The sequence below is a fragment of the Perca fluviatilis genome, chromosome 17, assembly GCF_010015445.1.
Source record: "Perca fluviatilis chromosome 17, GENO_Pfluv_1.0, whole genome shotgun sequence".
In the NCBI taxonomy this organism is placed as follows: Eukaryota; Metazoa; Chordata; class Actinopteri; order Perciformes; family Percidae; genus Perca; species Perca fluviatilis.
In genome coordinates, this window is record NC_053128.1 from 17047691 (window position 1) to 17060278 (window position 12588).

At 40.0% G+C, this 12588-nt stretch overlaps 2 protein-coding genes across 4 annotated transcripts in view; both read right to left on the reverse strand.

The window, feature by feature from the left end:
• The window catches only part of LOC120545444 (rab GTPase-activating protein 1), a 78845-nt gene that overhangs the window by 32976 nt on the left and 33281 nt on the right, over nt 1-12588 (reverse strand). The window lies entirely within an intron of this gene.
• LOC120545446 (probable G-protein coupled receptor 21) lies at nt 1600-6666 on the reverse strand. Its single transcript, XM_039779766.1, has one exon. The coding sequence runs from the start codon at nt 5691-5693 to the stop codon at nt 4461-4463; it is 1233 nt and encodes a 410-aa protein (XP_039635700.1). The 5' UTR covers nt 5694-6666; the 3' UTR covers nt 1600-4460.

Genomic DNA, 12588 nt, shown 5'->3' on the forward strand with positions numbered 1-12588 from the left:
TTAGAACAGCTAAGTCATGAGTCAGCCATTAGTGAGGGTCTTGTGTGGCCTATTGAGAGCCTTACAAATACACAAAGAAGAAAATCTCATACGGATTAAAAGACAGCTACGAAAATATCCTTGTGTGTGTGTGTGTGTGTGTGTGTGTGTGTGTGTGTGTGTGTGTGTGTGTGTGTGTGTGTGTGTGTGTGTGTGTGTGTGTGTGTGTACCTGTTTTACTATATTCGTGGGGTCCAAAAACCGGGGACTACAGTATACTTGTGGGGTCTGCACAGCCTCGTGGGGACCAAAATGCTGGTCCCCACGAGTTTAAAGGGCTGTTTGAGGGTTAAGACTTGGTTTTAGGATTAGGGTTAGAATTAGGTTATGGTTAGGGTAAGGGTTAAGGTTAGGCATTTAGTTGTGATGGTTAAGGTTAGGGTAAGGGGCTAGGGAATGCATTATGTCAATGATATGTCCCCACAAAGAAGTAATACAGACTTGTGTGTGTGTGTGTGTGTGTGTGTGTGTGTGTGTGTGTGTGTGTGTGTGTGTGTGTGTGTGTGTGTGTGTGTGTGTTAAAGTGCATTATAAGAGTGAGGCTGCCCATTCAGGGTACTGTCTACTCTAAAAGAACTAGTATTCAGCTGGTGGAAATACTTTTTTGTTGTTATTTACAAAAGTTTTTTTGTTTTTTTTAACTAAAAGAAAGAGTTTAAGTAAAAAATAAATAAATTGGTGCCTCAAAATTGATTTTATAGATTGTTTTAAATAAGGCCCCAATCACACTTATCAATGTTACGTGTTTGTATCTGGATATAATTAAGATACAGTTTCTACAAGTTTATTTACATTGATCCACACTATGCTTGTTCCCCACGACACAGCCCCAGTTCTTAAAAGTGGCGATGCACTTAAAGCTGTTTGCCAACTGCCTAAGATTCCAAAAGAGGAAGATAAAGAAGCAGCAGCCACCTTCTAATGTTTTCGGATAACTTGTAAAGGGCTAAAAAATAAATAAAATGTCAGTGCATAATAAGGACTCTGGAAACACAATGAACCAGTAGCTATGGAAGCTAAGGACCATTCTAATCTTCATTCTTTGCACATATAACACAATTTATTACACTACCTATTTGCTGATGGCCTTCTCCTTTTTTTAAACTCATTAATACTTGTCAATTGTGTTTGTAGTATGCACTCATACATTATTGTGCCCCATGAACAATAATCAATAATCAATTTTTTTTTTTTTTTTTTTTTTTTTTTTTTTTTTTTTTTTTTTTTTTTTTTTTTTTTTTTTTTTTTTTTTCTCTCTCTCTCTCTCTCTCTCTCTCTCTCTCTCTCTCTCTCTCTCTCTCTCTCTCTCTCTCTCTCTCTCTCTCTCTCTCTCTCTCTCTCTCTCTCTCTCTCTCTCTCTCTCTCTCTCTCTCTCTCTCTCGCATTTAACCTACAAATGGCCTTATCCTAACCAACATGGCACTGTAACTTGACACAGCCATCACCAGTGTTGTTCCCTTGAGAACATGAGTTGACCATTTTCCCACAGGAAAAAAAGGGAATGTGTGTGAATGCTAATGTTTTGGCACAATAATTTACCAAGACACTTTGACCTAAATCTTACGCATTTCTGAGGAATTGTACCATTAACTTCTATGGGAAATTATGTCTTTTTAGTGGTGAACTTCTTGCCAGTAGAGACACCTTAACAGAAACTGCCCAAGTAAAATAAATGGATCTTCATTAAGACACATCTTCAATCATTTCAATAGGCAATCATGCTACTAAACCTACTTAGATTTTGCAACATTTCACAAGAGAATAGTCAAAACTAAATCATTTTACAAAAATACATTTCTGTAGTTTGGCAATCAGACATTCAATACACCATTCTGAACAAAAGATGGTACAAAGAGGAAAGATTACAATATTTGGCAATGCTTCACAGATGACAGCCAAAATATTTAAAGACAACATTAATCTACCACAATAGCACATCATACTCACATACAGTACACTCACAAAATACAGTGTATTCGAGAGAAGTGATGTGCAGCTAATAAAGCAATGAAACACTGTTAGCAGCCTTGCTAGAACACCGTAAACAGTTAAATTCAGCCAATGGGCACATCCTAACACACCTACATACACACACTCAAACACACCTATGCACACACAAACAAATAATTTAAAATACAAACAATATTAACAGTTTTGAGTCATGTGTTTGTTCCTGGTTGATTTCAGTTTTACACAAGAGAGTAGCTGAATTAACAATGACATTACACAACAGATGGGGTTTAGGTTATTCTGTACGAAGTGTGGAATTTTAAGCTGGCTAATGTATATTTTTATTTCCAGTCTGTGCTGTTGCCTCTAAAAACAGTTGCATGTCTATAAATTAAGCCCTCACTAAATGTAAGGAAAATACTTTTCCAACAGTTCAGTTTCATTTGTATATCAAGGCAACAAAATATCACTTTACTGAAACAGTCATATTCATGCGGAAAAGGCATCACTGGGCCAACACAGTGCAGTGGAACTACACAAAGTTTGTGTAAAACCCCCTCTTACTAAATCACACTTAACTAAATCTTCATGTTAGATATTTTGAAAACAATATCATTTAACCAAATGAACTTTCTTTGGTAGATTAGATACAATTTATAAAGTTAGATTTTCTGCACCTAAATAAACTGTAAAATGATTCTCCATGGTTCAAAATAGAGATAATGGTTCACAATGTTTGCGTTTATGAACAGTATGTACACTTGGAGTCATTTTGACGTATTATTGGCTTTGATAAATTTGTATTAAATATCAAGTTAAGAGTGAAAAGAAGAGAGAGTGTGTGTGTGTGTGTGTGTGTGTGTGTGTGTGTGTGTGTGTGTGTGTGTGTGTGTGTGTGTGTGTGTGTGTGTGTGTGTGTTTGTGTGTGTACACTAGTCCCTGAAAGTGGGCAGAATAATGCAGTCACAATACAGCATACACCTAAGTTTGTAACAAGGTCATTATTTCCACAATCACATAAGACTTCTCATTAGACTATTACTCTCAGCCAATCCCAGAGACAGGGGGGTCAGGATCACAGTTCAAGGGTCATTCATCTAAGAGCTTAACGTTTTTACCACTGATCAAAAGCCTTGGTCTTGCTTTTCCTTGGACACAGTTAGGCCCGATCAGACAGAGCGTGTTTAAGCAGCCTGGGGCGGCTTTTTAAAATTGTTTTCAAGGCGCTTTTCTGCTGTATGTGCCTTGCATTTTTGCAACACCGCCCTAAACGCCTCATGTTGAAATAAGTTTCTACTCAGAGCGGGAAAAGCGCCCAACATCATTTACTACTATTACTAGGCAACCTGCAAAACTTTTGCTCTGTCTGATCGGAGTCTTATGAAATAAGTTTAGTTACATAATCAAAACAACAAAGGTGCAATGAAACTGACAAAGATTTTAAAAATGAATTGAACGATAAATTAACTGAAAATAATGTTTGCGGTTTTTCAGGTTAACAGTCGTACACCCGAGCTGGGTAGCCTCTCATCTCATATATTTCAAACAGCCGCCTCAATGTGCGAACCTACGACCTAGTAGAAGACATTAAATCGATCATAAAACTATAACAATCTGAAATTTCAAAGTTGATGTATAGATGTCTTGATGCTGACAAAGCATAATCACTTCAGTCAATGCAAACTAACTCGAAAATGACATACTACTACATACTAAGTCTAGACCTACAATTTTTCTTTCCATTTCTTTTTGACTGACTAAGCTCGATCAATCAGTCAACAACAAAAGACAACAAATACACAAACAAACAGTTGCATCACTTTTTGTATTCAGATACTAGGAGCACGTAAAAACATATTTAAAGAGCTTCACCTCAGCACCACATTACAAAAACACAGCAACAACTGTCTTCTTTTTTGCATTTAACTCATACTGTGCTGATAATCTGGCAACAAAGGTCACATTGTTTCACATACAGTTTTTCAGAACACTTTTCTTGGAGCGTTTTGTTGTTTTGGCAAAATAAGTTAGGGATTTGCTTGCCATTAAAAGGAAACTGATCAATAAAAATGGTGTTTAACCTCAAAAGAGTTAATTTCTCCAGAGATTTTTTTAGACACCTTTTTCTCCTCCTTCCCAACCCTTTCCATCCATCACCCCTGTCCATACACAGTACAGTATGCTGGGTTTCTAGAACCATTTTAAAACACCTTGCAGGGCTATTTAGGCCTTTTCTCCTTCAGTGTTTTGCTCTTGACTCCCTTTCTCTATCATTGCTAGCTGTGGCGTCTGCAGAGAGGACGCCTGTGTAACCTCCAAATGCGACAGAAACAGCAGTGACGGATCAATGCCTCCTTCCATCTCTTTACAGCACATTTAAGCTTAAAAGAGGAGACATATTACAGCAATCACATCAGGCTTTTAAAAAGTTCAAATGCCAATTTGGCACAAAGGTTTCCTCTATGTGTTCTCTACACATGACATGTTGTGCCAAATCCTATTTCCCCATGTCCGTATCCATACGCCGGCACTCCACATCCTTTTTCAACAGAACCAACAAAAGCCTTTTTAGTGTTCCTAACCCCGAAGCCACTGCCACTGCGCTGTAAACAGAAGGAGCAGAGACGTTTGAGGCCCTTCCTGAAGGCAGAGTTGGAGAGGCTGTAGATGAGACAGTTACAGAAGCTGTTGCTGATGGCAAGCCATGTGGTTAGGAATGAGGCTGCAGGGTGGTGATAGAACCCTCCACTTTCCAACAGAAAGTAGAGGATGTAGGGCAACCAGAGGAGATAAAACACGCTGGTAATGCGGAACAGTACCATAGCGTATCGCTTGTCTGGGTATGTTGATGTGGGCTGCTGATATTGTGGTTGCGATTTTTGTGGTTGAGACAAGTGGGGCAACTGCCCTTGCTCTACTGCACTGTTGTCCTTGAACGCAGATCCCACTGTCAATCCTGGGCCCTGCAGCTGTTGGGGTTTGTATCGTGCGCGGCGCTCGCTGATCTCCCGGGTGTGCTGCCGGCAGATCTTGAAGATGTTGGCGTAGGTATAGCAAACAGTGAGAGCAGCTGGGGCGTAGAGCAGTGCAACAATAAAGGTTGTGAAGGCCGGACGAGTCCTCCACTCAACTGCGCACCACTCCACCACATCCCCGTGGTAACCAGGCTTCCCCCACCCCAGAAAAGATGGGATAAACACTAGAGCAGAGTACAACCATATTAGAACGATGCAGCATCGAATTCGACAAGGTGTCACCAGGGATGCATAAGTCAGAGGTCGTGTGATGGCAATGTAGCGGTCTACACTCACACACGCTAACGACACCATTGAAACTGATTTCAAAACAGAGACCATGTACCCGAACACCTGGCAGGTGAGTTTGGGGTTGAGGCCCTTGAGGTGATGGAGGAGGGACAGAGAGGGGAACAGGCAGCTGACCCCCACCAGCAGATCAGCGTACGCCATAGTCTGGATGAAAGCACTGGTGGTGTGCTGGCTAAGCAAGGGGGCACAGTGAAACACAAAAATCACCACCAGGTTACCAGAAATTATGAGAACAGTGAGGAGAAGTATGATAGAGACTTCAAGCAGGCAGGTGGTGAAAATCTGGGAATAGCCTATCTCAAGCAGGCAGAAGGGAGCAGATAAGTTTGACGGGTCAGCAGAGCTTTGGTTCAGTGGATCCAGGGAGGAATTCATCATCTTGTAGCTGTATGGTTTCAGTCCAAACAAAAAGATGCATGCTGCGGTTCCATGATGAGACTGCTGCCATCTGCCATTTCAAATGCAGGAGGGATGGAAAGGACAGCGAGAGGTGAGGAAGCCCCCTGGGTTTGTCCTCGGTGCAGGCAGTTGTGGTTTTACACAAAGCTATAAAACCACCAACTAAAAACAGATTAACACACAAAAAGAAACGTGTGTATTCCTTTTATTCAGTAAAGCCAACTTCCCAGCTGAAGGCACAAAAAGGAGGGGAAAAAAAAACAGAATGTGACTTTGTTTAAAGGAATTCTAGTCCAATCTATGCTTGAAATGCCTCCGCTCCCTATAAAGTCAAAGATGTCTTCAACATCTGCTGCAGCTGCAGAAAGCACCGATTGAAGCTCTTATGTGTCTATAGTCCACAGAGTCACAGCATACAATGAAAAGACATTATTGTGTAAAGTGCTGCATTAATGAATTGAGGGAAGGAGACATTAAGCATATCTCCTTTTTATTCTGTCCTTCTGCTTCTCTCTCCTGTTTCTTCTTCTTTTTTCCTTGTGTTTCTTGGCTCTCCTTTACCCCTCTTTTCACCACTCCTCCATGTCCGCTTGCTCTTGTCACAGTTTCTGTCTGGTCCTTCGCAGTAAAATCACAGCAGACTGGCGTTAGCTGAGAGAATGAAGGCAGTGCACGGAGTGACTGATTTTTAAAACACGCGCACACACATGCAAACACACCTCAGCTGTTATTTCTATCCAGAGGAGCAGCAACTGTGTCTGGACTGGAAATGAGGTAGGCAGGCATACCGATGCTGGGAGAACCCCCCGTGTTCATTTATCCTCCTTTGCTGTCTCTCTCTTTCTTGCTCCCTCTGCCTCTCTCTCTACAGAAACAGTGACACTGAGGCCCCTCCCCTTCCCTGTGGCTCCAACCAATGATTAACTGCAAGGGCACGAGGCTTGCCTCTTTCCCCAACCCTCTCACCCCTCCCTGTTTTTTCTATGCCAATGGTTCTCGTAATTGCCTTAAAATTCAAACATATTGTTTCACACTGTTAAAATTAGTAACATTCAGTGTTAACCCAGCTCTTTTGACTGTTATCATCTCAGTAGCCTCTCACCGCACTCCCAAAAGATAGGACATTTTTGAGTTGTAAGAATGGACATTGTCTTTCTGCAGTGCAGAAAAGGTATTGTATTTGTTTGCAGGGAAACAATAAATGCATGCCTGGATGTAGTTTACAGGAAATATTTCTATTTTTAATCTGATTGTAAACCAAGGACATACAGGACAGGAAAGCGGCTTTCCCTACAGTTTTGTGCATCTTCGCATGTGGACTACTATACACAAAATATGTGCTTATTGCTGCACAGAGAAATCAGATCTCACTGTATCTGTGTGAGTTTATAATCTGCTTCTGTATTTATAAAGCACAGACAGTGACATTATTTAACAGATAGTCTTTAGTTTCTTGTGAAATAATTCATCCAGTCGATGTTTATTATCAATTGTTTATTAAGGAAGCCATAACTGCATCTTTACTGACTCTCTGATTTGTTCATGCTGGTACTCCATACACCGTACACTGAATAAAACAAATATATTTGTAACGTACTAATAAACCGCAGCAACATAAAAGCTTAAGCGACAGAGACAGATTTAAATACATGAAAGCACAGTGCAAATAATTTAATTTGCACTCAGCCTGCGTGTAATTTGTAGCTGATTCACCAACGCATCAAGTAATTATGCAATTAGTAACTGGCTCTGCCTTCTAGGTGTAAACTGCAAGTAAAGGAGAGACTGAAAGGTGCACTTCAATGGAGGGAGTTCAGAAAGTTCAGATAAAAAATAAAAGTCTAGTGACTAAAATTAACATTTTCTAAGGCCACGTTGTCTAACGGAGAAATTAATTGCTTTAAATTATATGTATAGAACTGTTTTATCATTAATAATAATGTAAACATGTACATCTTACTAGCCCTGTAATATGCCCTGAATACGTTGAAATAACATCACATTCTAAAAAAAGCACATGCTCACACAGTACTCCGTACTCATGCCTTCACAAGTAAACCTTTTTTTCTTTGCAACTCTATGCATGTGTCTCTAAAAGCAAAAGCAGCAAGAGAGAGAGACTATAACTGTATGGACACTTAAAAATCTACAGTACTAAGTGGCAACTACTTAACTACTTACTTTTGCATGCATCAGCAGATGCTGTGCCTCCACTTAGCATGAGAGTTGCATTGACACAGTCAGCTACACCCAGGTAGCATGACCTCACCAGTCATCTTTTAATCTCCCTCCAGGCAACAGCAACAGCCAGATTTGTTTTGCAGGGCTCTAAAGGACTCAGTTGAACACTTAGTATTTCATTTTCTCAAACATGTTAGCTATAGCAAGTCCCAGTCAGTCCTTCTGTAAAGAGCCTAATGAATCTGTGCTAGAACAGTTACCAAGTCAGTTATTTATAGATCATATGATGTGCTGATTTTATTTAATTACTCACAATCCTGGACAATTAGAAACATCAGTGGTTAGTAATCACTGTCAGATTTAGTGCTACTAGATCCTCATCCTAATGGCTTTCTGAAGACTGCAGTGTCTCGTGCAGGGCAATTTGGTGTAGCGTGATGGAGACCAAAACATACCCACACAGCCACACATACACACACCAGCCTGCACCTTTCTCCCCCGCAATCCAGACACACTCCCATGCTTTCACGCACCTGCTCTGCCCACCACACGAGGAGCTAAAAATAGATGACCGTACGACAAAAAACTGTTGGAAAAAGAAAAGGAACAAGAGAAAAGGAAGAGACTCAAACGTAACACAGAGCTCATCATTGGGGGTGAGTGGAGGAAGAGGTGAAAGAAAAATTCATACAATATTGCAATAACAACTCAGGGAGCTATGAGAACGAGGAAGAAGGAAAAGCGTGATGTACTGTTAGCTGGTTGCCAGGCTGAGCATAACTTAGTCCGGTTAGCTGTCTAACTTGCTTCCTCATTGCCTGTCAACCACTGAAGGACAGGCTTCCTGTAGCTGACACAAACTTGGCAACAACACAATGGTCCTAAACTTCGGTAAAGCATGTATGGTTTGAAGGAAAAGAAAAAAGCTGAGGATGTTAATTATGTGTTATGTTAAGATAATGTTTGCTCTTTATTGCTGTAGTTATTGTTGGGGTAGAATACAATGAATGCTTCACCAGTGATTCATCTGTAGAATATCAGCCAATGTTCTGTATTGTTACTTAAATAACACAAAATTAATAAATCATCAACAATGTGATATATTATCTGTTGGACAAGCTAAGCTAAGCACTATTTGAATAATCAGATAGTTAACTTGCAAGTGCCATACTGGCTGACTTCCATCGGATTATTATTAACACCCACCATCCACCAGCACCCAGCTGGTGGCTCATAATCCTGATAATTCTGTTCTGTTTTTATATAAATATAAAAATAAGCAGTCACTCCGTGCCAACTTTTGTATAAACATGATATAATAAAAACATAAAAAAGAACTGGTCAACTGATGTCCTATCTGAGGTTTTTATTAATCTGAGGAATGCCTAATAAGAATAGAAATAAATAGAATTTCAAGGAACTGGATAGAGAATACACAATCTTTTATATTAGAGAATTAATTATGTTCATCTCTGCGCTCTCTTCAGTGCACCTAGAGCTAGTACATAAATACTAACATCAGGCAAAGGTGGTGAGAGTTGTTAAATACTCAGACAAAAACATTATTATAAAATCCCAGCCTGTTCACATTCAACTGCAAAAGAATATTGTTTGTGATAATGTGGGAAACTGGCTTCAAAGTAGAATACAAAAAATCCTAAAGTATTTCAGCTGAAGTCGGAACAGTAATGCACATAAAGCTATGGGACAGAGACAGGCAGGCATACAGTCACATGGGGGGGAAAAAGAAAGAAGCAGACACGTCATGCTGACAAGACAACGGGAGAGAAGCAAAAAAGAAGCAAGCAGACAGTGTGACAAAACACAAATGAGCAGGCAGACAGAGAGAGGCAGGAAGAAACACAAGTTGACAGAAGCCCAAACAGGTCTAGGTAGAAGTTGGAGAGAGTCAGAGTCAGGCGCGCACAAATACCTACGATTATAAAGACAGACAGCTAGGCAGAGAGGCAGGCATACAGGTCATTATGTGGGTCAGACAGAGACAGACAGGCAGACAGATAGATATGAGCACTTGTTTTTGCTCTCCACAGGAGGCTGGCGCAGCAGGTCCGGGGACCGGGCCTGTGTTTATCTGATCACATTGTCTACACTACACATACCGTATGTGTGTACGCTCATTTACACACCTTAGAAGACTACACTTGCCCACTTTTGTAGGAAAAAGGTGGTTGAATATCATGCGGTAACACAATATTACACATCACTATCAACCACACATGCAAAAGCTAACTAGAACCTCAAAAATCACTATAAAGTTTAATCAACAGCTCTCTGACACTGTCCCACAGCTGTAGCTAATGAACTGGTAATTCCATCAATGTTACTGTAAATACTGTCAACCGTTTACCCTTCTTATAGAGTAATAGTTAATGTGCCCAGTGTCACACTGTGCATGACCACATATTTTAACACAATGTTTGCCAACTATTACTGCCATGCAGGCAAAAGACCTTAACTCGCTATTTGTTTTAAATTATATAGAAGACATTTGGTTGATCCTATTTACTGCTATAACGATCAGGATAGTGTGGCAACACTAACACAGTTGAACAGTATGACAGATAAGTTATTTTGCAGTACAGTATACAGTATGAATAAATACAAGAAATATTTTCTCAATAAAAGATAATTTAATTATAATTGAATACAAAGGTATATTTATTGTTTAACAATAAATATATATTGTTTAACACTTTTGCAAGGCACTGTATCTGTGTCATATTCTCATTAGGGGCTGAGCCCCCCTAAAGGTCTGATCCTAGAATCACCCCTGGTTAAGGGTTAAGGGCCACCAAACTGCTCAAGATGCCCAGTCAACAAACTCGACTTGGATTACTACTTTTTAATTCTGAGATAACATTTAGGTTAGCATACTTTGTACAGACGTTAGCAATAATTAGCTTAGTGCTTTTATGGATTTGTGTAAGATTTGACATGAACACCTGCAAGAAGGAAATATGGCTCAAACACGTATGGACTGTTGTGGATACAGCAGATGACGTGCTTTGCTATGGATTATATCTTCCATGGATTATATCGGATTGCATGGAAAGGTAGGATGCCTGTGTATTTAATGATTCGTTTTCTGCGTCTGATGTGAGGCTCCGCCAAGTGAGGAGGTGTGTCAGCATCACCGTTAGCGCTACGTGATAAAGTTAGCTAGCTCCGGGCTGTCACTGACACTGACAGAATAGGAATCATCACCACTTTATTTGAAAGATATGTCGTGTGTATGTTACGTGGTTTGGTGACAATTAAAAGCGGCAAACTTTGACAGTATGGCAAGGCCAGAGTACAGTAACATCACGGCGGCACAGTAACATCTCTCTTAATGCCTGGCTAAACAAAGTCAGAACACCTTAACTCAACTTCAGCGAGCCCGGAACAAAGGCAAAGAGCCGTAATAGCTGTTACGGCGTTCTGCTGTGGTTTCTTGTATGGTTTTGGATGTTACGGTTGTCATAGCCCTTTATTTTCTCATTAAAACAATCAAATTGACTCACGATATTTATTCACATGATAAAGGAGGTCTCAAATACCCCAAAACTGACATTAACTAATTTTTGCCCAAAAATGATGTTACGGCGTTTTGCCTTTGCAGGGCAGATTAGGCCTCATAACATTTGGGCCACAAAAACATGTTACCGATTATGAACTAAAGTAGGTTATCAGTCAATCATCACCCACTTAACTGCGTGATCTGATTGTGCGGTGTTCCTTTTACTGTTACAACAAGCTTACTCTAAAGCTCTCTCAAACATGACATTTGTTAAAATACACAAACATATGACTCATTATTTCCCACCATCCCCCTCACCGATGGCCCAACCACAAGTTGTCAATATAAAAACTACGATGCAATAAAAAAGGTTTTGAACAGTGTTTCAGGATTATGTACACTATAATATCTATAGCTAAATATTATTTAAATTATTACAACCAAATTACAGTTAATAACATGAAAGAGTAATTTTCTTTGAAGGTTAAGCAACACTTTACTGGTACATAGATTATGCTGTTAAAATATGTTGACGGTTATGTTATAATATGGTCACAATGTCACTGCCCCTCAGCACAATAACAAAGGCCATGGGTACACTTGTCTTAATCTTGACTTAATGTCTCAATGCAACTTTTATCATCCGATCATGCCAGGACACATTAACTGTCAAATCTGTACACTCCGAGATTAGATCTTGCTCACATTAGGTTCCCATCAGCCAGACCACATGCCGAGGTGGCCTGGCTCAGAGTTGAGGTGAGTTCGGATCTCAGTGCTCAAGTGCCATTTTGGATGCACCTATTGTGCATGAATAACGTTATATCCACTATCTGATCAGGCAGGTCGAATTGAAGTGTTAAGTGTGGACAAATGTGAGTTCTGCTCTGGCGCATCTGATCATCAAGGTAGCATTAAAAATATATGTAATCACATCCCAAATCTTGCCTGCCATTATGTTAGGTTTTTCACGTCTTTCGTAACCAATTATTCGTTTGCCAGACTTAGTAACTCTGTCAGTAACGGGTTTCTACTCACTATGACTTATGGAGCTAATGTAAAAGTTAGCAGGGTTCTTTCAGTATTTAGCAGCAGGGGGACTCATATTGGGAAATTCGTTAGGGCTCCATCTGGAAAGAATAGGTCCATCAATGCCCGGCATTCAGATATGTG